Source organism: Vitis riparia, chromosome 6, assembly GCF_004353265.1.
Source record: "Vitis riparia cultivar Riparia Gloire de Montpellier isolate 1030 chromosome 6, EGFV_Vit.rip_1.0, whole genome shotgun sequence".
Taxonomy (NCBI): domain Eukaryota; kingdom Viridiplantae; phylum Streptophyta; class Magnoliopsida; order Vitales; family Vitaceae; genus Vitis; species Vitis riparia.
The window spans coordinates 1,625,892-1,647,681 of record NC_048436.1 but is presented as its reverse complement, the minus strand read 5'-3'; the positions used below and the strand labels follow the sequence as shown (position 1 = coordinate 1,647,681).

The window sequence follows — 21,790 nt, the reverse complement described above, 5'->3', positions numbered from 1 at the left end:
CAGTCTACAGGATTCTTAGATATTTAAAAATGACACCAAGGAAAGGTCTACTCTTCAGAAAGACAGAGAACCGTGACACTGAAGTATATTCAGATGCGGATTGGGCAGGAAGCATCATTGACAGGCGGTCCACTTCTAGATATTGTTCTTTTGTCTGGGGAAATCTTGTTACCTGGAGGAGTAAGAAGCAATCAGTTGTAGCCACAAGCAGTGCAGAAGCTGAGTACAGAGCTCTTGCACAGGGAATCTGTGAAGGGATTTGGATAAAAAGGGTTCTTAGTGAACTGGGGCAAACGAGTTCATCTCCAATTCTGATGATGTGTGATAATCAGGCAGCTATAAGCATAGCAAAGAACCTCGTGCATCATGACAGGACCAAGCACGTTGAGATTGACAGACACTTCATCACAGAGAAGGTGACTAGTGAGATGGTTAGATTGAACTATGTTCCTACCAAGCACCAAACCGCAGACATCCTCACCAAAGCTTTACCTAGGCCTAACTTTGAAGACTTAACTTGCAAGCTGGGATTATATGATATATATTCTCCAGCTTGAGGGGGAGTGTTGAAATTTGGCATTCAAAGTTAGGGTTTTTAATTTAGGAAAGTATTTTAGGAATAAAAAAGGAGAGATCATTTAGGATGATTCAGTTTCCTAATTTTAGGAGAGAATCAAGCTAGATTGATATTTTCTTATTCAGTCATTTGTGTATATATATGTGTATGGTGTGTACCTAAAAAATCAATAAAGGAATTCAGAAATTCTTCAAAACTTATTATAGATTACTCTATACCTCATAATTCCAATAGATATAAACCCATATACATATTTTTTCTATTTATTTTTCGCTATATAAAAAAACTTGTGATACGTGATACAATATAATACACGATACAAAAAAATAGAAAAATGATACACAATACGTTTTACGAGTTAACAACTATGGTTTTGATCAATTTCTATCCTATCAAATTTTTTGTGTGATACAATATGATACACGATACAAAAAAATAGAAAAATGATACACGATACATTTTACGAGTTAACAACTATGGTTTTGATCAATTTCTATCCTATCAAATTTTTTGTTAAACTTTCCACCAATATTTCCCAAAATATCCATAAAATCTAACTACCAACATATCCGTAAAAATTGATGTATATTTTCATTTTTGCTTATAAAGAATGAATCCATTGACTCAATGTTGAACAGTTCTATTAGGAAGGTCCTTTGTAAGTTGGATATTGAATAGGTATATGACCATGTCAATTAGGATTTATTTTTCAATGGTAGTTTTTAGAGAAAATGGAATTTAGTTCCAAGTGAATTAGATGGATTAAATGGTGCATCACTACAACTCGCTTCTCTAACTTGGTTAATGAGACCTTATCTTGTTATTTCCAAAGTTCTAAGGGTTTGTGACAAGGTGACCCTTCTTTTCCCATACCTTTTTATCTTGTTGTTTCCAAAGTTCTAAGGGTTTGAGACAAGGTGACCCTCTTTTCCCATACCTTTTTATCTTGGCTATGAAGGGTCTCTTCAATATTTTGAATAAGGCAAGAAAAGGGGGCTTCATCATGGGTTTCAAAGGTAGTGGAAGAGAAGCTGTGGGAATGAAGACTTCTTGTATATTTTGGCGTCTCCTTTTTTTCTATATATACTTTATGATCTTACTTATAAAAAAAAAAAAAAAGATTTCCTATTTCTTGTTTGTCGATGATGTTTTTATCCTTTGTGATGCTAGTTAGGATTAATTGGAATACTTGAGTTGTTTCATGTGGATTGGAGCAAGCTTGGGCTTAAAATTCAATTTAGCAAAAAACAAATTAATCCCATTGGAGGGTTTAGAGAAGAGGAGCAAATTGGCTACTATTTTGGGTTGTCTGGTAGGTTTCCCCTCTATTTATTTAGGCATTCCTTGGTGTAAAGTTTAGATTGCCTTAGTGTTAAGATGTGGTGGAGAAAAGATTTAAAAATGGCTTGCTACATGGAAGAGACAATACCTGTCAAAAGGAGGAACTTTGATAGAAAGTACTTTTTCGAGTCTACCAATATACTTCATGTGTATTTGTCATCTCTAAAAAAGTGAGCTAGAAAAGTTTCAAAGGGATTACCTTTACAAGGGAGGTGCCCTTGAGAATAAACCACACTTCATGAATTTGTCAACAATTTGTAGGAATAAGAGAAAGGCGAGCCTAGGTATAAAAAATCTTTCCATTCTAAATAAAGCGTACTAAACAAATGGTGTTGGAGATTCACCATAAAGAGGGATTCACTATGAAAGTGGGTGATTTTAGGGGAGCATGGGGAGGAAGCAGTGGGATGGTGATCAAGAGGAGTAAAAGAAGGTTAAGGGATCGGTTTGTGGAAGGCAATTTGAAATGCATGTTACTAGCGGTGAAATGGGTTTTAAGATGGGTAATAAATAAAGGGTAAAGTTTTTAAAGTATAGGTGGTGTGGCAACTATTCACAAGGTAAGTCCTTCTAGAGTTACTTTCTATAGTCTCTATAAAAGATGCTTGTAGCTAAGATGTGGGAGTAGGAAGGAGAAGGCGGGTTGCTAGAATCCATACTTCTTAAGAGAGATTCATGATTGGGAGCTTAAGCAAGTAGAGGCTTTCTTTAAGATACAACAAATTTAGACTATTAGTAGGGAAGTAGAGGACAATAAATTATAGTTGAGTTTGAAGAGTTGGCAATTTCTCAATTCTTCTACTTCTCTTTGTCTAATGGAAGAATAGAGGTTTTCTTTTCGAGCATGGTGTGGAATTCTTGAGCTCCATTAAAGGAGATAACTTTTTTTTAAAGAAGAAATATGGAGAAGAATCTTAATGTTGGACCAGCTCAAAAGGAGGGGATGGAAGTTGCCAAATAGATGTTATCTTTGCAAAAAGGAAGAAGAAATAGTTGTTACATCCTTCTCTATTATGCAAAGGTAGTCATCTTGTGACAACTCATTTATGCACTATTTGGAATAAAGTGAGGAATGCTTACCCTAATTAGAAGAGTCCTTTTAGTGGGATCGTTTGTAAGGAAAAAGAGGAAGAAATCTTGGAAAATGACTCATTTGCTTTTATTTTTTACCATATGGAAGGAAGGGAATAGAGAGCTTTTGAAAATATTGAAAACATGAATCAAGCAAACAAAACAATCCTTTATCTATAACTTCTTGGGGTAGGGTGGTTAGAGTGTACATGGGTGATTACTTAATGTTTATGGTGGACTTCATTGATAGGTTGAACTCTAGTAGGGAGTGAGTTTTTTTTTTTTGTCTTTCTTTTCACTTTCTATGGCCTTTTAGTATCTTTGTATTAATCATGTATACTTTTGTGTGTTCTCTCTTGCTAAGCATTTTGAATAGATACAATCTTTGCCTATCAAAAACCAAAGGAGTTATGGTTAACTAGAGGTCTCTTGTTGAGTCTTTGCTACTAGTATTGTCCCATTTATTTTTATGTTGTTGTTGAGATTTGTTTTATTTCTCACATGCAGGTATGGGTCACATGTGAGGTGAAGTGTTAGCGTGGTATACATTGTGAGCCCATATCTTACAACTAATGCTTTTAGGAAAATTAATAGCTTAACAAGAACCTTATTTTTGTGGTCCAATTATAGATAACATGGGCATTAGCAAAGAGGAAAATATCGGCGATATATCGCCGATATATCTTGTATCGGGAGGGGTCGACAAGATATTTCGTGGAGAAAAATCGGAGGGGAGATATTTTCGTAAATATCGGTGATATATCGGTTTGGAGAGATATATAGGAGATTTTTTGAAAAAATCGCCTCTGGTGGGAAAATATCGGCGATATATTGAAGATATATCGGAGATAAATTGCCGATTTTTTGGTGATATTTCCCCTCCTTCATGCAACGTGATTTGACGGCCCAGATCACGCCCGTGTTGATCCGACAGCCTAGATGTGATTCCAATGGTAATATGGTGATCCAACGGCCAGATTGCTCCCAGTTTTTGATCCAAAGGCCAAAATTTATTTTCAATGGTAAATTAATGTTCCAACGGCTATTTTGGCCCAAATTTCTTCTATAAATAGCCCAAATTTCATCCATTTCATCCATTTTTGCTTTTATTCTTCATTTGCCCTCTCATTACTCCAATTTTTATTAAGGTTACTCAATTATTTAATCATTTTAAGGTATATTTGTTTTAAATTGTAATTAATTTTGTTTGCAGTTGTCTAGAGCCCGAGAACCAGATCCATGGCCTGGTGCCCCGGGATTGGGCTTTCTTAGATGGAAGAGTGGTTGGGTCGTCCTCACTTGGCCCAAACATGGGTCTTAAAGAGTTGGAGAAGGATGTTGGGCTGGATAAGATCAATGGGCCTTTGGGCCGAAATTTAAAAAACAAGGTAAAAGAGGCTGGTGATTCAGAGGCAGGCCCATCGTCAAGAAGCTGGGCTGCTGAACTTGGCTGCCATACTTTAGTTGAGGTGGAAGGCTTGGAAAGGGCTGGCCCAACTGCTCCCCAAGAGAAGGCTGGATTTTTGGGCCGTTTCATCTTCAGAAACGGATCCATTTCAAAGGAGCCTCTGATGATCTGGGAACCAGAGGAGCTTAGAAGGGAACAGAGGGATGCTAGCTTCTCAATGACGGACCGAGCGCTTGAAGAGGAAGCTCAGAGATATGATTTGATTTCCCTTCCTAAAGGAAAAGGGTTATGGGGTACCTCTTCTTCTTTCTTCTAATTCTGATCGAGCTCCGAAGATGGAGTTTTTTGATCGCCCAGGGGGAATAAAGGAGGACTCATGGGGGGACAAATCAACATGGTTAACAGTTTATGAGGGGAATGTTGAGAATGAGAATGGGTCCTGAAGTTGGGCGAGGCCAACAAAAATAGAGACAAGGTTAGGGGCGAGGAGGGGAATACTGGTGCCCCTGGATCTCAAAATACCGAAAAGGAGAAAGAGGAAATATGAGAGGAATGTAGTTTGGCAAAATTTAGCCAATTTCTGGGATTTTCCACGGAGGGGTTGGAAAAAGAGATATTGAATTTTCTGATTAAAATCAGAAAGAGGCAGGAAAAGATTCACAGCAAAGAACACTTGGAGAAGTCCAAGTTTGAAAGGGAATTAAAGAGGCTGGAATGTTCTGTCAATTATGAGGGGGGGAACAAGCAGAAAGGTCCTTCACAGGGCAAAGGGAATCAGTTGATAGTTGCCCAATGAAGCTGAAGATTTTAAGTTGGAATGTGAGGGGAGCAAATGACAGCTCTAAGAGGAAAATTATTAAGAACTATATAAGGAATTAGAGGGTGGACCTAATGTGTATTCAGGAAACCAAAATTCAGGAGATGTCAGAGAGTATTGTGAGAAGTCTAGGCACGGGGAGATTTATAGATTGGAGAGCCTTAAATACGGAGGGGGTTGCGGGTGGTATTCTGATCTGCTGGGATAAGAGGGTCCTGGATATTATGAACAGGGAGAAGGGTCTTTTCACATTGTCTTGTAGATTCAAGACTATAGAAAATGGGGCTTATTGGGTGTTTACGGGAGTGTATGGTCCATTTACCAAAGAGGAAAGGGAGGGTATGTGGGAAGAATTTGGGGCGATAAGAGGCCTTTGGGATGACCCTTGGTGTCTTGGTAGGGATTTCAATATCACTCTGTTTCAACAAGAAAGGAGCAGCCAGAGAAGAATCAGCTCAGCCATGAGGAGATTTGCAGAGACTGTGGATGACCTAGAGCTGGTGGACCTGCCTCTTCAGGGGGGAGAGTTCACCTGGAATGGGGGCCTTAATAATTAGGCGTGGGCGAGACTAGACAGATTTTTAGTTTCCCCTAGGTGGTTAGATCAGTTTAGTGAAGTCATTTAGAGCAGATTGTCTCGGCCAATTTCTGATCATTTCCCAATCGTGTTAGAGGAGGGTGGAATAAGAAGAGGTCCTACTCCGTTTAGATTCGAAAACATGTGGCTTAAGGTTGAGGGGTTCAAAGACATTGTTAGAACCTGGTGGCAGGGAATTGATGTCAGGGGCAGCGCTAGCTATAGATTGGCTGTTAAAATGAAGGAAATTAAAAAGAAGCTGAAAATTTGGAACAAAAAGGTTTTTGGGAGGCTGGAAGTTAATAAAGTTTCAACCTTACAACAAGTAGACTTTTGGGATCGGGTGGAAAGTGAGAGAAACTTGACTGTGGAGGAAGCTGAATTAAAAAAAGAAGCAAAAGATTCCTTTAAAAAATGGGTCCTGTTGGAGGAAGCCCATTGGAGACAGCACTCAAGGGAGATTTGGTTAAGGGAGGGGGATAGAAACACGGGGTTCTTTCATAGAATGGCAAGTGCTCATCGAAGAAACAACGCTTTGGACAGAATTAAGGTTAATGGGGAGTGGCTAGTAGAGGAGCAGGAGGTGAGGGAAGAAGTTGTGAATTCGTTTCAGCAGATGCTTTCTGAAGATATGGATTGGAAGATGGATATTGGTAGAATTCAGATGGATTGCATCAGCCGGCAAGAAGCAGAGAGTCTGGAGATCCCATTTGCAGAGAATGAGATTTATTCGGCGTTGATGGAGATGAGTGGGGATAAAGCCCCTGGTCCGGATGGTTTTACTGTAGCCTTCTGGCAAAACGCATGGGATTTTACCAAAGAGGAGATCATGGAGATGTTTAAAGAATTTCATGAGCATAATTCTTTTGTTAGGAGTCTCAACAATACTTTTCTGGTGTTGATCCCTAAGAAAAATGGGGCTGAGGACCTTGGAGACTTTAGACCTATCAGTCTTTTGGGGGGGCTCTATAAACTTTTGGCTAAAGTCTTAGCTAATAGGCTCAAAAAAGTTATTGGTAAGGTGGTCTCTAATGATTACATTCTCCTTTATATATAGATGATAATACTCATCTATTTTAAGGATATTTACAACTTACCTAAAAAAATCAAAACTACCTAAAACAAAAAGCTATAAAAACGGAAACTCATATCTACGGATTTGGTAACAGACTACCAAATCCCCTAAAATCATGGGATAAGAAAAGATGATCTGTTAGCTATAGATCTCCTCAATCTTAGCCCTTAACATTGCTGACAGATCATCAAATTAAATCTTCCTATAATTCTACACTCCCCCTTAAGTTGGGCGGTAAATATTTATTAACCCCAGCTTGGAACTCAGATCATCAAACACCTTTCTCAATAGAGCCTTGGTAAGAATGTCAGCTGTTTGAAGGCATGTAGGCACGTACAACATCTTGATTATTCCTTCCTCTATCTTCTCCTTTATGAACTGTCGATCAATTTCCACATGTTTTGGTCTATCATGATGTATTAGATTTTTTGCAATGCTGATTGCTGACTGATTATCACAAAACATTTTCATAGGTTCTTCATCTGAAATCTTTAATTCCTTTAGCACCCTTGTTAACCATATGCCCTCACAAATGTCGTGTGCCATTGCCCAAAATTTAGCTTCTGCACTGTTCCTTGACACCACTGATTGCTTCTTACTTTCCATGTGACTAGATTACCCCACACATATGTGCAGTACCCTGAAGTTGATCTTCGGTCTTGTACTGATCCTGCCCAATCTGCATTGCTAAACACTTCAATATCTCTTCTTTGGTTCTTCTCAAAAAACAATCCTTTACCTGGTGTGTGTTTTAGGTATCTCAAGATTCGATACACAGCCTCCATGTGTTCTTCATTTGGATTATTCATGAATTGACTTACCATGCTGACAGAAAAACCAATATCTGGTCGTGTGTGAGATAGGTATATTAGTTTACCCACTAATCTTTGGTATCTCCCTTTATCCACGGGTGCACAATTTTCCTTAGCTCTTAGTTTGGTTGTTGGATCCATAGGAGTATCTGCTAGCTTACACCCCCAAGCATTCCAGTCTCTTTGAAGAGATCCAGGACATATTTTCTTTGTGAGACAGAGATTCCCTTTCTTGACTTTGCAATCTCCATACCTAGGAAGTATTTGAGATTCCCAAGGTCCTTGATCTCAAATTCTGCAACTAAAAAACTTTTGATGGTGTGGATTTCCTCTTCATAATCTCCCGTTAGAATTATGTCATCCACATATGCAATGAGGACAACAAGCTTTCTTGCAGGAGAGTGTTTAACAAATAGAGTATGGTCTGTTTGACATTGGGAGTAGCCATGTTTCTTAATTACCTTTGTGAATCTTTCAAACCAGGCTCTTGGAGATTGCTTGAGCCCCTATAGAGATCTCCTAAGTTTACAAACTTTGTTGCGTGTAGTTTGTGTCTCGAATCCTGGAGGAATTTCCATGTGAACTTCTTTAGCTAGGTCCCCATTTAGGAATGCATTCTTGACATCTAGTTGGTGGAGAGGCTAGTCAAGGTTTGCAGCCAAAGATAGTAGAACATGAACTGTGTTTAACTTGGCTATAGGGGCAAATGTCTCCTCATAGTCGATTCCGTATGATTGGGTGAATCCCTTTGCAACTAGCCGTGCCTTGAATCGATTAACACTCCCATCTTCATTCTATTTGACTGTGAAGATCCATTTGCAGCCTACTGGGTGTTTTCCGGCTGGTAATTCTAAGATTTCCCAGGTTCCATTTTTTTCAAGTGCATGAATTTCTTCATACACTGCTGATTTCCACTCAGGTGAGCCGAGAGCTTCTTGTATATTATTAGGAACCTGGATGTTGTCGAGGTTGGCAACAAATGTTTTGAACTTCGGTGACAGTCCTTCATATAACACAAATGTGTATATAGGGTGTTTTGTGCATGATCTTACACATTTTCTCACAGCAATAGGAAAGTCACTATCATCATTAGTTTCAGGATTATAGTTACCTGATGGATCTTCACTTGATCTAGAACTTGGGTCAGACTCTTGGGTTTGCTCAAGAGATGCTTGTTGTTCCATCTCCTTTTGGTTATTTCTCCTTCTTGAGTAGGTAATCAACTCATCATTCTTTGTTGATTGAATAGTGTCCAGATTTTGAGGAGGTGGATTAGTAGGCGGATTGTTGGTTTGATCTTGAGAAGGAGATTCTAGGAAGTAAGGAGACTCAAGGAAGAGATTTTGAGGAGGAATGGATTCATGATTTAGTGATGGGCAGGGTTGGTCAGAATTAGGAGAGAAATGAGACAATTCTTCAATATCCCAAAGCTGGTATTCCTGGAAAAAATTAGTCTCCCCCTAAATATCAGATTTGGAGAAATAAGGTTGTTGCTCAAAGAAGGTGACATCCATGGAGTGATAGAACTGTTTAGTGACCGGTGAGTAGCACTTATATCCTTTTTGAGTTGGAAAGTGCCTAAGGAAAATACATTTAAGAGCTCTAGTATCAAGTTTGTCCCTGTGTTGTTGATGGACATGGACAAAAGCTGAGCACCTGAAAACTTTGAATGGGATTGTGGAGATGAGACGAGTATTGGGAAAGGACTGAAGAAGAATTTGACAGGGAGTCTGGAAGTCGAGAATACGAGATGGAATCCTATTTATGAGATAGGCGGCAGTGAGGATGGCTTCACCCCAGAAAAATTTTGGTACATGGGTAGAGAATATTAGGGAGCGAGCAACATTAAGAAGATGCCGGTTTTTTCTTTCGGCAATACCATTTTGCTGAGGAGTGTTGACACAAGAACTTTGGTGAACTATACCTTGACTCAAGATATAATCATTAAGAATGGAGTTGAAATACTTTTTGGCATTGTCAGTTTTCAGAATTTGGATTTTTGCTTGGAATTGTGTTTGGATCATGGTGTTAAAGGTTTTGAAAATCTAGTTTGCCTCTGATTTTTCTTTCATGAGGAATACCCGTGTGAGTCTAGTGTGATCATCAATAATTGAAATGAACCAGCGAGAGCCAGTAACATTTTTAATCCTAGAAGGACCCCATACATCACTATGAATCATGGAAAAAGGTTGAGATGCTTTGTAGGATTGGTTAGGATAAGAATTACGAATATGTTTAGAAAATTGACAGATCTCACATTGAAACTCATTTGGATTTTTATTATGGAATAATGAAGGAAACAACTTCTCAAGATACAAGAAATTTGGATGACCTAACCTATAGTGCCACAACATTATTGCACTATCATTATTAGACTGACTCACAGACAAAGAAATAGGACTACTGGACACTGAACAATCAGAATGATGAGTTGATCCTTGAGGAGGATCATTAACCTCTAGAAGATAGAGCCCCGAACACATCTTAGCACTGCTAATCATCTTCCCCGAGTCTAAGACCTAAAATTCACACAGATTTGAGCCAAATTTAGTAACACAATTGAGATCCCAAGTGAGTTTACTAATGGACAGTAAATTGCAATTTAATTTTGGCACAAGGAGAACTGAATCAGGAGTGATGTTCTTTGAAACTTTAACAGAACCTGTACCAGCCACCTTTGAGAGTGAACCATCGACTATTCTCATAGTTAAATTTTTATAGCATGGATTGTAAGTGGAAAAAAGCTTCTCATCTCCAGTCATATGATTAGATGCTCCTGAGTCTATAATCCATGGACTTAGCTTCTCTTTTTTTACATTTAGAGCACTAAAAAAATTACATTTTTGTGCCAAGGAACCAGTACCATTGGCTGAACAATTTTTGTAAGACTTCTATCTGTTCCTTGCTGAAAGGAGTGGGTTCAAGTGATGGTTTTTCATCCATGGAGACGAGGTTGCCCCGTCCTTCTTTGTCATTGGCAAACCGGGAAGGCTTCCAGTCTGTAGGTTTGCCGTGAATCTTCCAGCCGGTGTCCTTGGTGTGACCAGGACGTCGGCAATGATCACACGATGGTCGCCCTTTCTTTGGTCTGTGATCATTGTTGTTGGATGGATTTCCTCTAACTGCAAGGGCTGAGTTCTCAGGATTTGTCCCAGAATCTTGAGAGCCCATCATGATCTTCTTTCGACTTTCCTCTCTCCGAACTTCTGAAAATGCTTCCCAGATATTTAGTAGTGGTTTGGATCCTAAGATTCTTCCTTGTACTTCATCGAGGTTCTTATTTAATCCAATCAGAAATTTGTACATTCTTTTCCGTTCAATAATTTGTCTATACCTGATTCTATTACCCGGACAGCTCCAATTGTGCTCCTCGAACAAGTCCAGTTGCTGCCAGTAGCGATTGAGTGTGTTGAAGTACTGAGTCACCGTTAACTCTCCTTGGCGGAAGTCATGGAGAACACTCTCCACGTCGAACAATTCCGACATATTCTCATTGTTAGAATACGTTTCCTTGGCAGCGTCCCAAATCTCCTTTGTTGTTCCATAGAGAAGAAAATTTTCTCCAATGTCATTTGTCATGGAATTAATGAGCCATGACATGACCATATTATTTTCAGCATTCCAGACTTTGAACTTTTCATCTGTCTTGTTCGGTTTGGCAGCAACTCCATTGAGATAATCGTCTTTGCCCTTTTCGCATATGAACATCATTACGGAATGGGACCATTGGAGATAGTTGTTCCCATTCAATTTGTGTCCTGTAATGGGCATGAGGTTACTATTTGCACTACTATTGCTGGAAGCCATGGCTTCCTGATTGGAGGTGATTTGGGAAATGGTAGCAGTTGAATCACGTTTGCCGTATTTGGTCATATGAGGGAAGAATGCTTTGATACCATATCGTTGTGGAAGAAAAAAACTCAACATTCCACTATTTTTTCATAATGATTACATTTCCCTCTATATGTAGATGATAGTACTCATCTATTTTAGGGATATTTACAACTTACCTAAAAAAAATCAAAACTACTTAAAACAGAAAGCTATAAAAATGGAAACTCATATCTACGGATTTGGTAACAGACTACCAAATCCCCTAAAATCATGGGATAAGAAAAGATGATCTGTTAGCTATAGATCTCCTCAATCTTAGCCCCTAACATTGCTGACAAATCATCAAATTAAATCTTCCTATAATTCTACAGTAAAGAACCTGATAGGCTAGGTTTCTCAAAATCATCCTCTAATGCTGTCTATCCGATTTCTGATTTCGTTTTTTATCATCGTTTATCTAAGACTTGCCTTGCTTTTACTCTTCAATTGTATTCTATGTCTATTTCTAGCCATTTTCGGGAAGGTCTTGAAGATCCTAAGTAGAAGCCTACTATGGTAGAAGAAATGAAGGCTCTCTATAAGAAGTCTACTTAGGAGATGGTTTAACTCCCTTAGGGAAAGAAGACAGTGGGATGTAAGTGGGTGCTTTCAGTAAGGTACAAGTCAGATGGGGCAATTGAGAGGTACAAAGCTATACTAGTTGCCAAAGGATACACTTAGACTTATGGAATTGACTATTAAAAGACCTTTGCCTTTATGGCTAGGATGAACATTGTTAGAGTCATACTCTCTCTTGTGGTTAATCTAGATTGGCCATTACGATAGTTTGATGTGAAGAATGTGTTTCTCCATGGTGATCTATTAGAGGAGCTGTACATGGATCCACCTTTAGGGTTTACACCAAAATGAGGCAAAAGATGCAAACTAAAAAAGGCTCTATATAGGTTGAAATAGTTGCCAAGGGCATGGTTTGGCTAGTTAAGCTACTTGATGAAGGAGTTTGGTTTTAAACAAGTTATGTCATATCACACTCTGTTCTATAAGAGAGATGGTGATGACATTACTCTCTCCTTATTGTTTATATTGATGACATGATTGTTATAGGTAGTAACTCTAGAAAAATAAAGAAGCTTCAGAGCTATTTGGATAAGGAATTTGAAATAAAGGACTTGGGTGCTCTAAAATACTTCTTGAGCATTGAGGTGTCTTAGTCCGAGCGAGGACTTTTTCTCTCACAATGAAAGTATACATTAAATCGCTTGGCTACAAATGATAACTCCGTTTGCGAACTTGTAGATACTCCCATTGAGATAAATCATGGTCTTTCCATACATCTTGATCAAATTCATGTGAATAAATATCAAAGATTCGTGGGGAAATTGATCTATGTGACCCACATTAAACGTGACTTGTCATATGTAGTTAATGTTGTAAGTCAATTCATGCATAATCCAAGTGACTGACACATGAATGTAGTGAATCGTATCCTAGCCTATCTAAAGTCCTCCCTAGGCAAAGGTATTATGTTCTCCAAACATGGACATCTAGATATTGATGATTACATAGATTCTGACTTTGTTGGATCCAGATTGGATAGAAAGTCTACTTCAAGGTATGTGTCATTTGTTGGAGTAAGAAACAAAATGTGGTCTCAAGTGCAGAAGTTGAATATCGTGCGTTCCATCATGCAACTATGAAACTTACTTGGCTAAGAATTCTCTTAAGAAAGCTTGGGTTTGGTCCTAAGAAACTTGGAGTGCTCTTTTATGATAACAAACAGCTATTGAGATTGCAAATAATTTGGTACAACACAACCAAACTAAGCATACTGAACTTGATAGGAACTACATCAAAGATAACCTAGATTCTGGCATGATAAAGGTTACTTATCTCAAGAGCGCAGATCAGCTGGCAGATATGATGACCCATGTTGTTACTAGTGGTCCATTCTATGCATCATTATCCAAGTTGGGCGCATGTGCAATAACCATGCACCAAATTGAGGGGAGAGTTAGCGTATATTCTATAATTTATAGTTGGCAGATCAGTTGATTGGTTGATTATATAACTGTGATTTATATAATTGTATATTATTTTGTATACAGTTGTTTATTATTTTGTATAGTTGGCTATCCTAAAATAGCCTTGTGTATCCTATATAAATACCGTTGAGATATATGAAAAATGTAATTCAACAATTTATCAAGTACAAGTGTATGTGTTGCTGCAAATGTGTGTGCTGAAGGGTGCTTCTAACATCATCACTACTTTCTGATACATCACCATAAGAAAGGTGAAAGACCATTCATTGTGTTCAAAATCACAAGGATCTTACAAACTAACAAAATAAATAAGCAAGGGAAACATCAAGAATCTACCTGCCTTTATTTGTCACCATTTGACTGTGCAGCATGACCACTGATGGTTAGCAGTGATAGTGGAATTGTATATAGTACACGTATTTTTTCAGTGCTATTTTTGCTTTATCAGTGCACATTCAACACCCTTAGAGAAGCTTTTTGAAAAGACAAAAATTGGATTGGGGTATTATTTAATTGTTTATGAAATATTATGTGGATATTCCTGCTTCATCAGTTTTCTGGTGCCTTGTTTTTTCATAGTTAGCATGACTTTTACATACTCTTTCACTAACAGGTATTACGAAGTTGCTTCCAAGGTAATTTCTATCTTAAGCTTCATTGCTTACATAAATGACATAAATTTCAATATTATACTTTTGATGAATGCATATATCTTGTGGTTTTAGTGAAGAAAAAACAGTCATTTGTTCTGTCAAACAAACAGGCAATCATACCAATTGGTAGATTTTGAACTCAAGAAATAACTGCAGCAGTAATCCATCTAAATGCTTGATCAAATAATGGATGCAGGACATGTCAATCATGTTAAAAGGCAATCCAGTTTTAAATATATAACGAATTGCATATGAAATGATACAATTTTAAAGAGAAAATATACATAAAAAGGGAAAGAGAAAAACCAATTATATGATTTTTATTTCTTAATGCTCCTTGAATATATGTTCTTACGGTATTTCTCCTTAAAATTTGACTCATTGTTATAGGTTTGGCCACATATGTTGATCAGAATCCTAGAATTTTTTCAGTAGCCAGTACGATTCTCCTTAGCCTTGTAAGTAGTCTCTGATTTTTTTGTGTTCTCTAGTTATATTATTTGAAGATATCTTGTAGATACTAAATCATCTTTCTTTTTTCTTCTCTCTTTTTTTAAACTGAATTGAAGTAAAGTTGTTCCCATCCTCTAAAAGATATTGAGCTGATTAAAATAAGCAATATAGAACAAATATTGCAGTATCATATTTTACACCCTTGGGGAGCCTATCCCCCTTCCATGCATATCACGGCAGAAAACTGATAGAGAATAAGAGGGGCTCCTATTCTTATTAAAATTAGGTTTTCTATTTAGCTCCAATTGTTATCACTTTATCTTAATATTTCAACTAGGATTATCATTTTATTTCCGTTACAACTACTGTTTTATTTCTATTAGGGTTTCTTGAATTGCTTATAAATAGGCCTAGCTATAACAATAAATGGGGGAATTATTATTATTTGAGAAATATTCAGAAAGTCTGTATCTTATCTCTCTCTTTCTCTCTTTCTCTCTTTCTCCTTATTTCTTTTTTATATTTTCTCATTTAATTTCTTTTTTTTTTTTCCTCATCTTATTTCTTCTCTTCTCATCTAATGCTTAAATTATCCTACATCAAAACTGATTAAAATTGTGCTTTTAAAAAGTTTATTAAATTCTATATTTTCCTTCTTTAGGATGGCAAATTCCATTTAAACTAGAACAAAAATCGTTCCTCAGTCATTTTTAGGCTGTTAGTTCTACATGTAGAAGCATATGCATGGACCTTTCAATCTAGGCATCTCTGTAAAGGAGTTGAGTTACACTAATGACTCCAAATTACCTTTTTTTTTTTTTTTTCAAGTGTGTCTTGGCCTAGTTTCATATGCTTAATAATAGATTAAATATGTTTTATGGACGCAAGGTGATTGTTGAGCTTTAACAATGATTTCTTTTTTCCTTTCTGAGAACCTAGAAATTAAAATACTTTGGATTAATTATAATTTCATCAAGCAACACGAATTTTGCAACTTGTTTTAGTGGGCATCAGGATTCATATTCCATTTTTATGCATCAATTACATACAATTTTTCTTGAATATGACCTTTTTAACCCTTGTTATTTTGTGTTATTTCTTAACCTTAGTATGATTAGGAGAAAGGACGGATACTAATGGTGAAAAAAAATATTCGTATATTTCTGAATGAATCAGTGCAAGATATATATTGGACTCCTCTATGCTAAGAAAAAATAATTGCCTTGCTATACGATTGCTAAGAATTAGTAGACAACTTTGGAACATGAAGCACATTTCTAAGTGTGAATGTAGGACTAATTTGGACATCTCCTACACCTGCAACGGTGGTTAGTGAATCATCAGTTGTGGCTATTTCCCCACCGCTCAAACAAGGGTTATAGTTGTTAAATTGGTGTGATGAATGAGTCATGTGATTTGTGGCACCTAAATCTGCAACCCATGAATTGGCAAAGGTTTCATTTGAAACTTTTAATCAAATGGAAATAAGAAATTTACTTGAAAGTGCCAACAAGCAAGTACCTGAAGGTTTCTCAAGAGTTCCCAACAAATTTCTCATTTTTTCAATCTCCTTTTGATTGAATCCGCTTTGTTCTAGGGATCTTTCTTAAACTGGTTGAATAGAAGACAAGTGTGCTTGCCCATTATCGGTCTGCTGACCTCCATTGTAACCCCACTCTTTGCTAGATGTGAATGGCTTGCCATGCAATTTCCAACATTGTTCCCTTATATGTCTTGCCTTCTATCATAAGTTATCCCTATTATCATAGTTGGGAGCCCTTGACCAATCAACCCTTTTGATCGCTCTCCTTGCCTTCTAATCAGTCTCCTTGTTGGCAACCATAGCCAAGCCTTCCAAATTTTGAGGTTCACGCATGACACTCTTCTTGCTTTCTTCTACTCGGATAATAGAGATGGTCTCATTTAAAGTCGAGAGCTTTTTGCTAAGTATTTGAACTTGAACTTGGTCAAACTCAGCATTGAGACCAACTAAAAATCATATACTTGATTATTTTCGATAAAATTCTTTAGGATTGTTGCATCCTCATGACATCTTGTTTCAATGCATAGATAGTGATCAAGTTTTTGCCATAAATTTTTCATCATATTGACGTATTCTGTGACTATTTTGTCACTTTGGTTTTAACTTTTATTTCGTACACTTGGACCGCATCTAGTGCCTTCGAGTATGTCTAGTGAACTACATCACAAATATTTTCAGTGCTTGTTAGGGACATACATGTGTCACTAATTTCAGGCGTTATTGAGTTCCACAACCATATCATAATCATTGAGTCTTGCTCACCCCGAGCATCAAACCAAGGGTCTCCTCTCCTTGGTCCAGTTCCTAAAAGATGACTTAATCTCCCTTTTCCCTTCAAAAAGGTACAAACAAGTTGTGACCATTTTAAATAATTGTACCTATTAAGCTTGTATGTCGCTTGAATATTCTGATATTCCCTCATGTTGTGACTGGTTAGCACTCCCTAAAATTAAGGGGTGATAGCGTTTGTTTCTGATACCTTTGACATATTATATATATAATTTTTTCCTTTTTTTTTTTTTTTTAATATAAAAGCAAACCTGAAGGGTTAATATAAAACAACAAACTTGAAGGGTTAATATAAAAACAAACCTGAAGGGTTAAATAACACGCTGAGTTGTGTTAGTTGATAGCAATCAATGGTAGTTGTGATCTTTGTTGGAGATTCTAAGGTCTCAATCTTCGGTTGTATCGATGATGCAAGGATGATGGGATCACAATCTGTATTTGCAGCAACAGTTGCACGGATGGCATTATGAGGCTAAGGCTGTTCATGATGCGTTTGTTGTGATGGCACAAAGGTGGCAATGCGGCCTTAGTGGCATGATGGAAGGTGAGGCAAAGACAAGGGTAGTGACACTAAAGAAAACCCGTGTTCGCAACAATGAAGTAGAGGCAATATCAAGGGTGTGAGGCAGAGACAAGGCAGAGGCATTTACACAATCTCTGTGTTCGCAACAACACACTTTCTGTTGCAGTAGGGGTGCGATTCAAACAAAAAAGAAACCTTTAAAGGTCAAAAATGAAGGTCAACACAACTTTGAACTCGACAATGAAGGCCGAAAAAAGATTCCTTGTTGATTCCTAGATTTATGAGCCTAAGGCTTTGATACTATGTAGAATATGAAGAATTGGAAGGTAAAAGAATAAATTTCTTCCTTAATTTCAACTTATACAAACCCACATATTTATACAAATATTCCTAGCACAAAAAATAGAAACTTTCCTAACCTAATTATACTAGATCCCTTCGATTACGAGATTGTCCTGATTCTCTCTTTAATTGCAAAGTTATACAACTATAATATTTCCTAATCACATTCTTTCACAGTAAATAATTGCAGCAACTCCAATTTAGTTACCATTTTATTTAGTGCCCCAAACATTAACCTAACTATAATGCAACTTCAACTATTACATTCTTTCACAGTAACCCTTGATTACGGGATTGTCTTGATTCTCTCCTTAATTACAAAATTATACAACTATAATATTTCCTAGTTACATTCTTTCACAGTAAATAATTGCAGCAACTCCAATTTAGTTACCATTTTATTTAGTCCCCCAAACATTAACCTTACTATAAAGCAACTTCAACACATCAAAGATTTACTACTTCCCATGGAATGATTATAGGCATTAAACCTTGTTAACAATTTTATTACTCTCCTAAATGCATCATTATGGACAAAGTTTTCCTATCATTTTCTTTATGAAAAAGCATAGGGTTGAACAACCGATTTTTCAAAAAGCTTCAACTTATAGGATTTGAGCTCACAATACATATCATGCACTCTAACACCCTCCCTCACGTTTAGCCTTCTTTGACTTGTACATATGCTTAATAAATTAGGGAAATAGAGTATTGTCTTTTGGGCTTAATAAATTGAGGAAATAAACTTGTGGTGAGGTTCGAACACATGACCTCCTAACAAACCAAGCTCTTATGCCTTGTTGAACAACCAATTTTCCTAAAAATTTAAGCTTGTAAGATTTGAACTTACAATGTATATCATGCACTCTAACACATAACATTAGCATCAGCTTGAGCTATTAAAGGTTTAGCTAGTATAAACACGCAGTCCAATCTGATTCTTATAACATTGGTGTAAACTATTGAGGTTCACAGGTTGTTGCATTAGCTTGTTTATAATTTTTACCCCTTTTTAAAGAAGTTGTTTTCTTTGGATTTCTTATCTAATGTTTTCTTCTATAGGTAAATTTACTATCTTTGGTGCATATGTATATTATAAAATGTGCCTAACAAATTTCTTAATGAACCTTTCAGTATAGAAGTTTTTTTGTAGGCTTGGATTACGTGTGTTACTATACCCTTTCTAAGGTTTTCTTCTCTTTTCTTTGCAATTTTTAATTTTACTTTTTTGGGTAATGTGTTCTCCTTTCCCACTTGATACAGACACCATGGATGCAAGTGAGTAAATCAGGAGCCTTGCTCTTAATGGTTAACCCAGTGGTATTTCTTGAAGCTATTGGAATGGGAATGTGAGTATTCATTTATTTCCAAATCCTTATGGCATCATTTTAAATTCTATTTCTATCTTGTTTCATATAAAGGAAATTGAAGCAATATATGCATAAATGTTATATCATGCATGCATGCCACTTTTATAACTCTATTTTTGACATTCATAATTGCTTAAACATGGTTGTTAAAAGGCATGCCTCAGTGCGCCTAGGCCTGAAGCATAGTGAAACCCAGTTGTGGCATGTTGCCTGGGCTCAGGAGAAGGCCCTTAAGCTGGGTGGCACCTTAAGTGCAAGGTGTGCACCTTGTTGGAGAGAGGTTCAAGCATGCCGAATGTGTACCTCATCCTTTTTTTCTAGGGGAAAAACATCAGTTTGATCCTTTCTAAAAATGAACAGGGGAAAACAATGTCAATTTGCTTCGGTCTTTTCAACTTAAAACCCAATGGACGCCCCTCAAACAATCCCGTCAACTCCATCCCCTGTGGCAGCACCCTGTTGGTACTCTTTATTAGCTATTATTTGATTTTTAATTTCTTAATTTTTTGTGGGGGACGAGGATTTCAATGAAAAATGGTTGTTGACTTGTCTCTTGTGATATCATGTTGTGACCCAAAAGTGCTTATAATTTCTTCTAATTTCTACAATAGTTCCTAAAATTGCTCATGCACCTTAGGTTTCACATCATTTTGTCATAGCACACAACTCGGATTGCTACTTATGCCTAGGCCTTAGAAAACCTTTGTGCCTTAGGCTTACCCTGCACCTTTCAGAAGTAAGGGCTTAAATTAGTATTTTTACTGAGTTTACCTTTGTGTCTTTGTTGGTTCCTTTCATTTCACTGTATCATGTGGTCCTCAGCATACGTGCATGAGAATCCAGTAGACTCTATTCCATAATTTGAAACTTCAAGTTGACCAAAACACCCTAGTTAATAGGTAAAATGGCCAAGGAAATAACAAGATGAGAATCCTTGAAATATTGCAGATGATGAGAAACGAATCTTCCCAAAAAGGGCAGACCCTTTGAGGTGGATTTTTTGCTTGACTCCCTATTCAAGGTTTAATCTAGGGTGAAGGCATGACCCGGGCCTCTACCCTAATCTTCACCATGAAATAACCATTTATCAGGGTCAGAATGCAATTGCAGAACTTTTTCTTCAATTTAATCTTGTCAACTAACAAAAAGATTATTTTCATTTGTTTGCAGACTCGGGCATATCATCTTATTAGGTTTTAACGCCATTGCATTACAGTCTTTGTCAGCTATCTTTGGTAGGGAATCAGTTTTTGGGAAAAAGGAGAATGCTCGAGCCCTCTTAGTAGTTTCAAGTCAGGTTAGCATATGCAATTCTGATTCTTGTGAATGATCTCTGCACATCAGCTCACATGTTATTGTTTTTTCTGGTTATCAGAAAATGAAGATTTCACCACATGCACCATTTTGCTAATACTAGTATACACTGACAATCCATTTATGCTACGTTAGTCTGTTTGCTCAGCCATCTTAACCATATGGTATATAAGATAGCTTCCATCTTGAGATTTTGTGGCTCATTATCTTTTAAGAAAAATGGATTGTTGCAAGTATCATGGGGTTGGCATTTTTAGCTTTAAACTCCTTTTTTGCATTTGTATTAATGATGTGTTTTTTTTTCTTTTTTGTGGTATGAAAATCACTTAATAAGTTTGCCTTTGTCTTAGAAAGCACTGCTTATTGTAGTAGCAGTAGTGGAGCAGCTTGGTGGTGCACTTGGTGAATCTGGGTTGCTTGTTATTCCTTGTGTTGCAGCACATATTAACCAGGTTTCTGACTTTGTTTTTTATTTGCTATTTGCAAGTTATATATATATTTTCTTGGTTTCACCAACTCTATCCTTGAAGAAGCTTACACTAAATTGCTGGTGCAGATTATCATCGACTCATTTCTAGTTAACTTTTGGCTTCAGAAAGATCAATCATCAAGCAAGATAAGGAAATCATGAAACATGATCCACATCAATTAACAAATATCTCTAGAGTAAATTCTTTTCTTCCTATTCCATTTACTAGCTTCAAAGCCTGTGTAATTGCCAAGTACTGCATGTAATCTTGTCTTTGCTAGTTGATTTGGGCCAAACCATCACATTTGCTTGCTAGTTCTTCTTTGCATAGCTCAAGGATTTTATCTTAGAGATCGGGTTAATCGTTTGGCAAGGTATGTTGCATCCCAGGTTTGCACATGTTGACTTCATGTAAGATGATTGTTTCATTTGAAAAATAACCTTTTTATCTGAAAGCCATGCAATAAGAATATCGTATTATCCCTTTGGTTATGTTTTGTTCTTAAAAAAATTTGCAGGAAAATATGAAGGAAAGGAAATAGAAAGGAAAAATGCATGAAATATAAAGTAAAAAAAATAAAAAATAAAAGATAAATTTGAAGTCTTTAAATTATTTTTATATATTATCCTAAACTCATTTAACTTACTTTAGCTCTTTTATATAAAAATTAAATTATTTAAAAATACATAAATTTCTATCTAATTTTAATTATATTTAATTTTCTTTCGTATCTCTTATTGTAGAATTTATACACATTCTAGGAACCATACATAGCCTTT

General features: G+C 36.8%; 1 protein-coding gene across 1 annotated transcript in view; it reads left to right on the top strand.

Moving 5' to 3' along the window:
* Nucleotides 1-21,497, top strand: part of LOC117916514 (probable sodium/metabolite cotransporter BASS4, chloroplastic) — a 59,600-nt gene extending 38,103 nt beyond the window's left edge. The window contains exons 9-14 of the mRNA XM_034832590.1: nucleotides 14,168-14,189; nucleotides 14,598-14,665; nucleotides 19,121-19,206; nucleotides 20,398-20,524; nucleotides 20,892-20,993; nucleotides 21,098-21,497. Of these exons, the coding sequence (XP_034688481.1) occupies nucleotides 14,168-14,189; nucleotides 14,598-14,665; nucleotides 19,121-19,206; nucleotides 20,398-20,524; nucleotides 20,892-20,993; nucleotides 21,098-21,172 (480 nt within the window). The 3' untranslated portion in view covers nucleotides 21,173-21,497. The remainder of the gene's footprint in view (nucleotides 1-14,167; nucleotides 14,190-14,597; nucleotides 14,666-19,120; nucleotides 19,207-20,397; nucleotides 20,525-20,891; nucleotides 20,994-21,097) is intronic.
* Nucleotides 21,498-21,790: the final 293 nt, after the last annotated feature.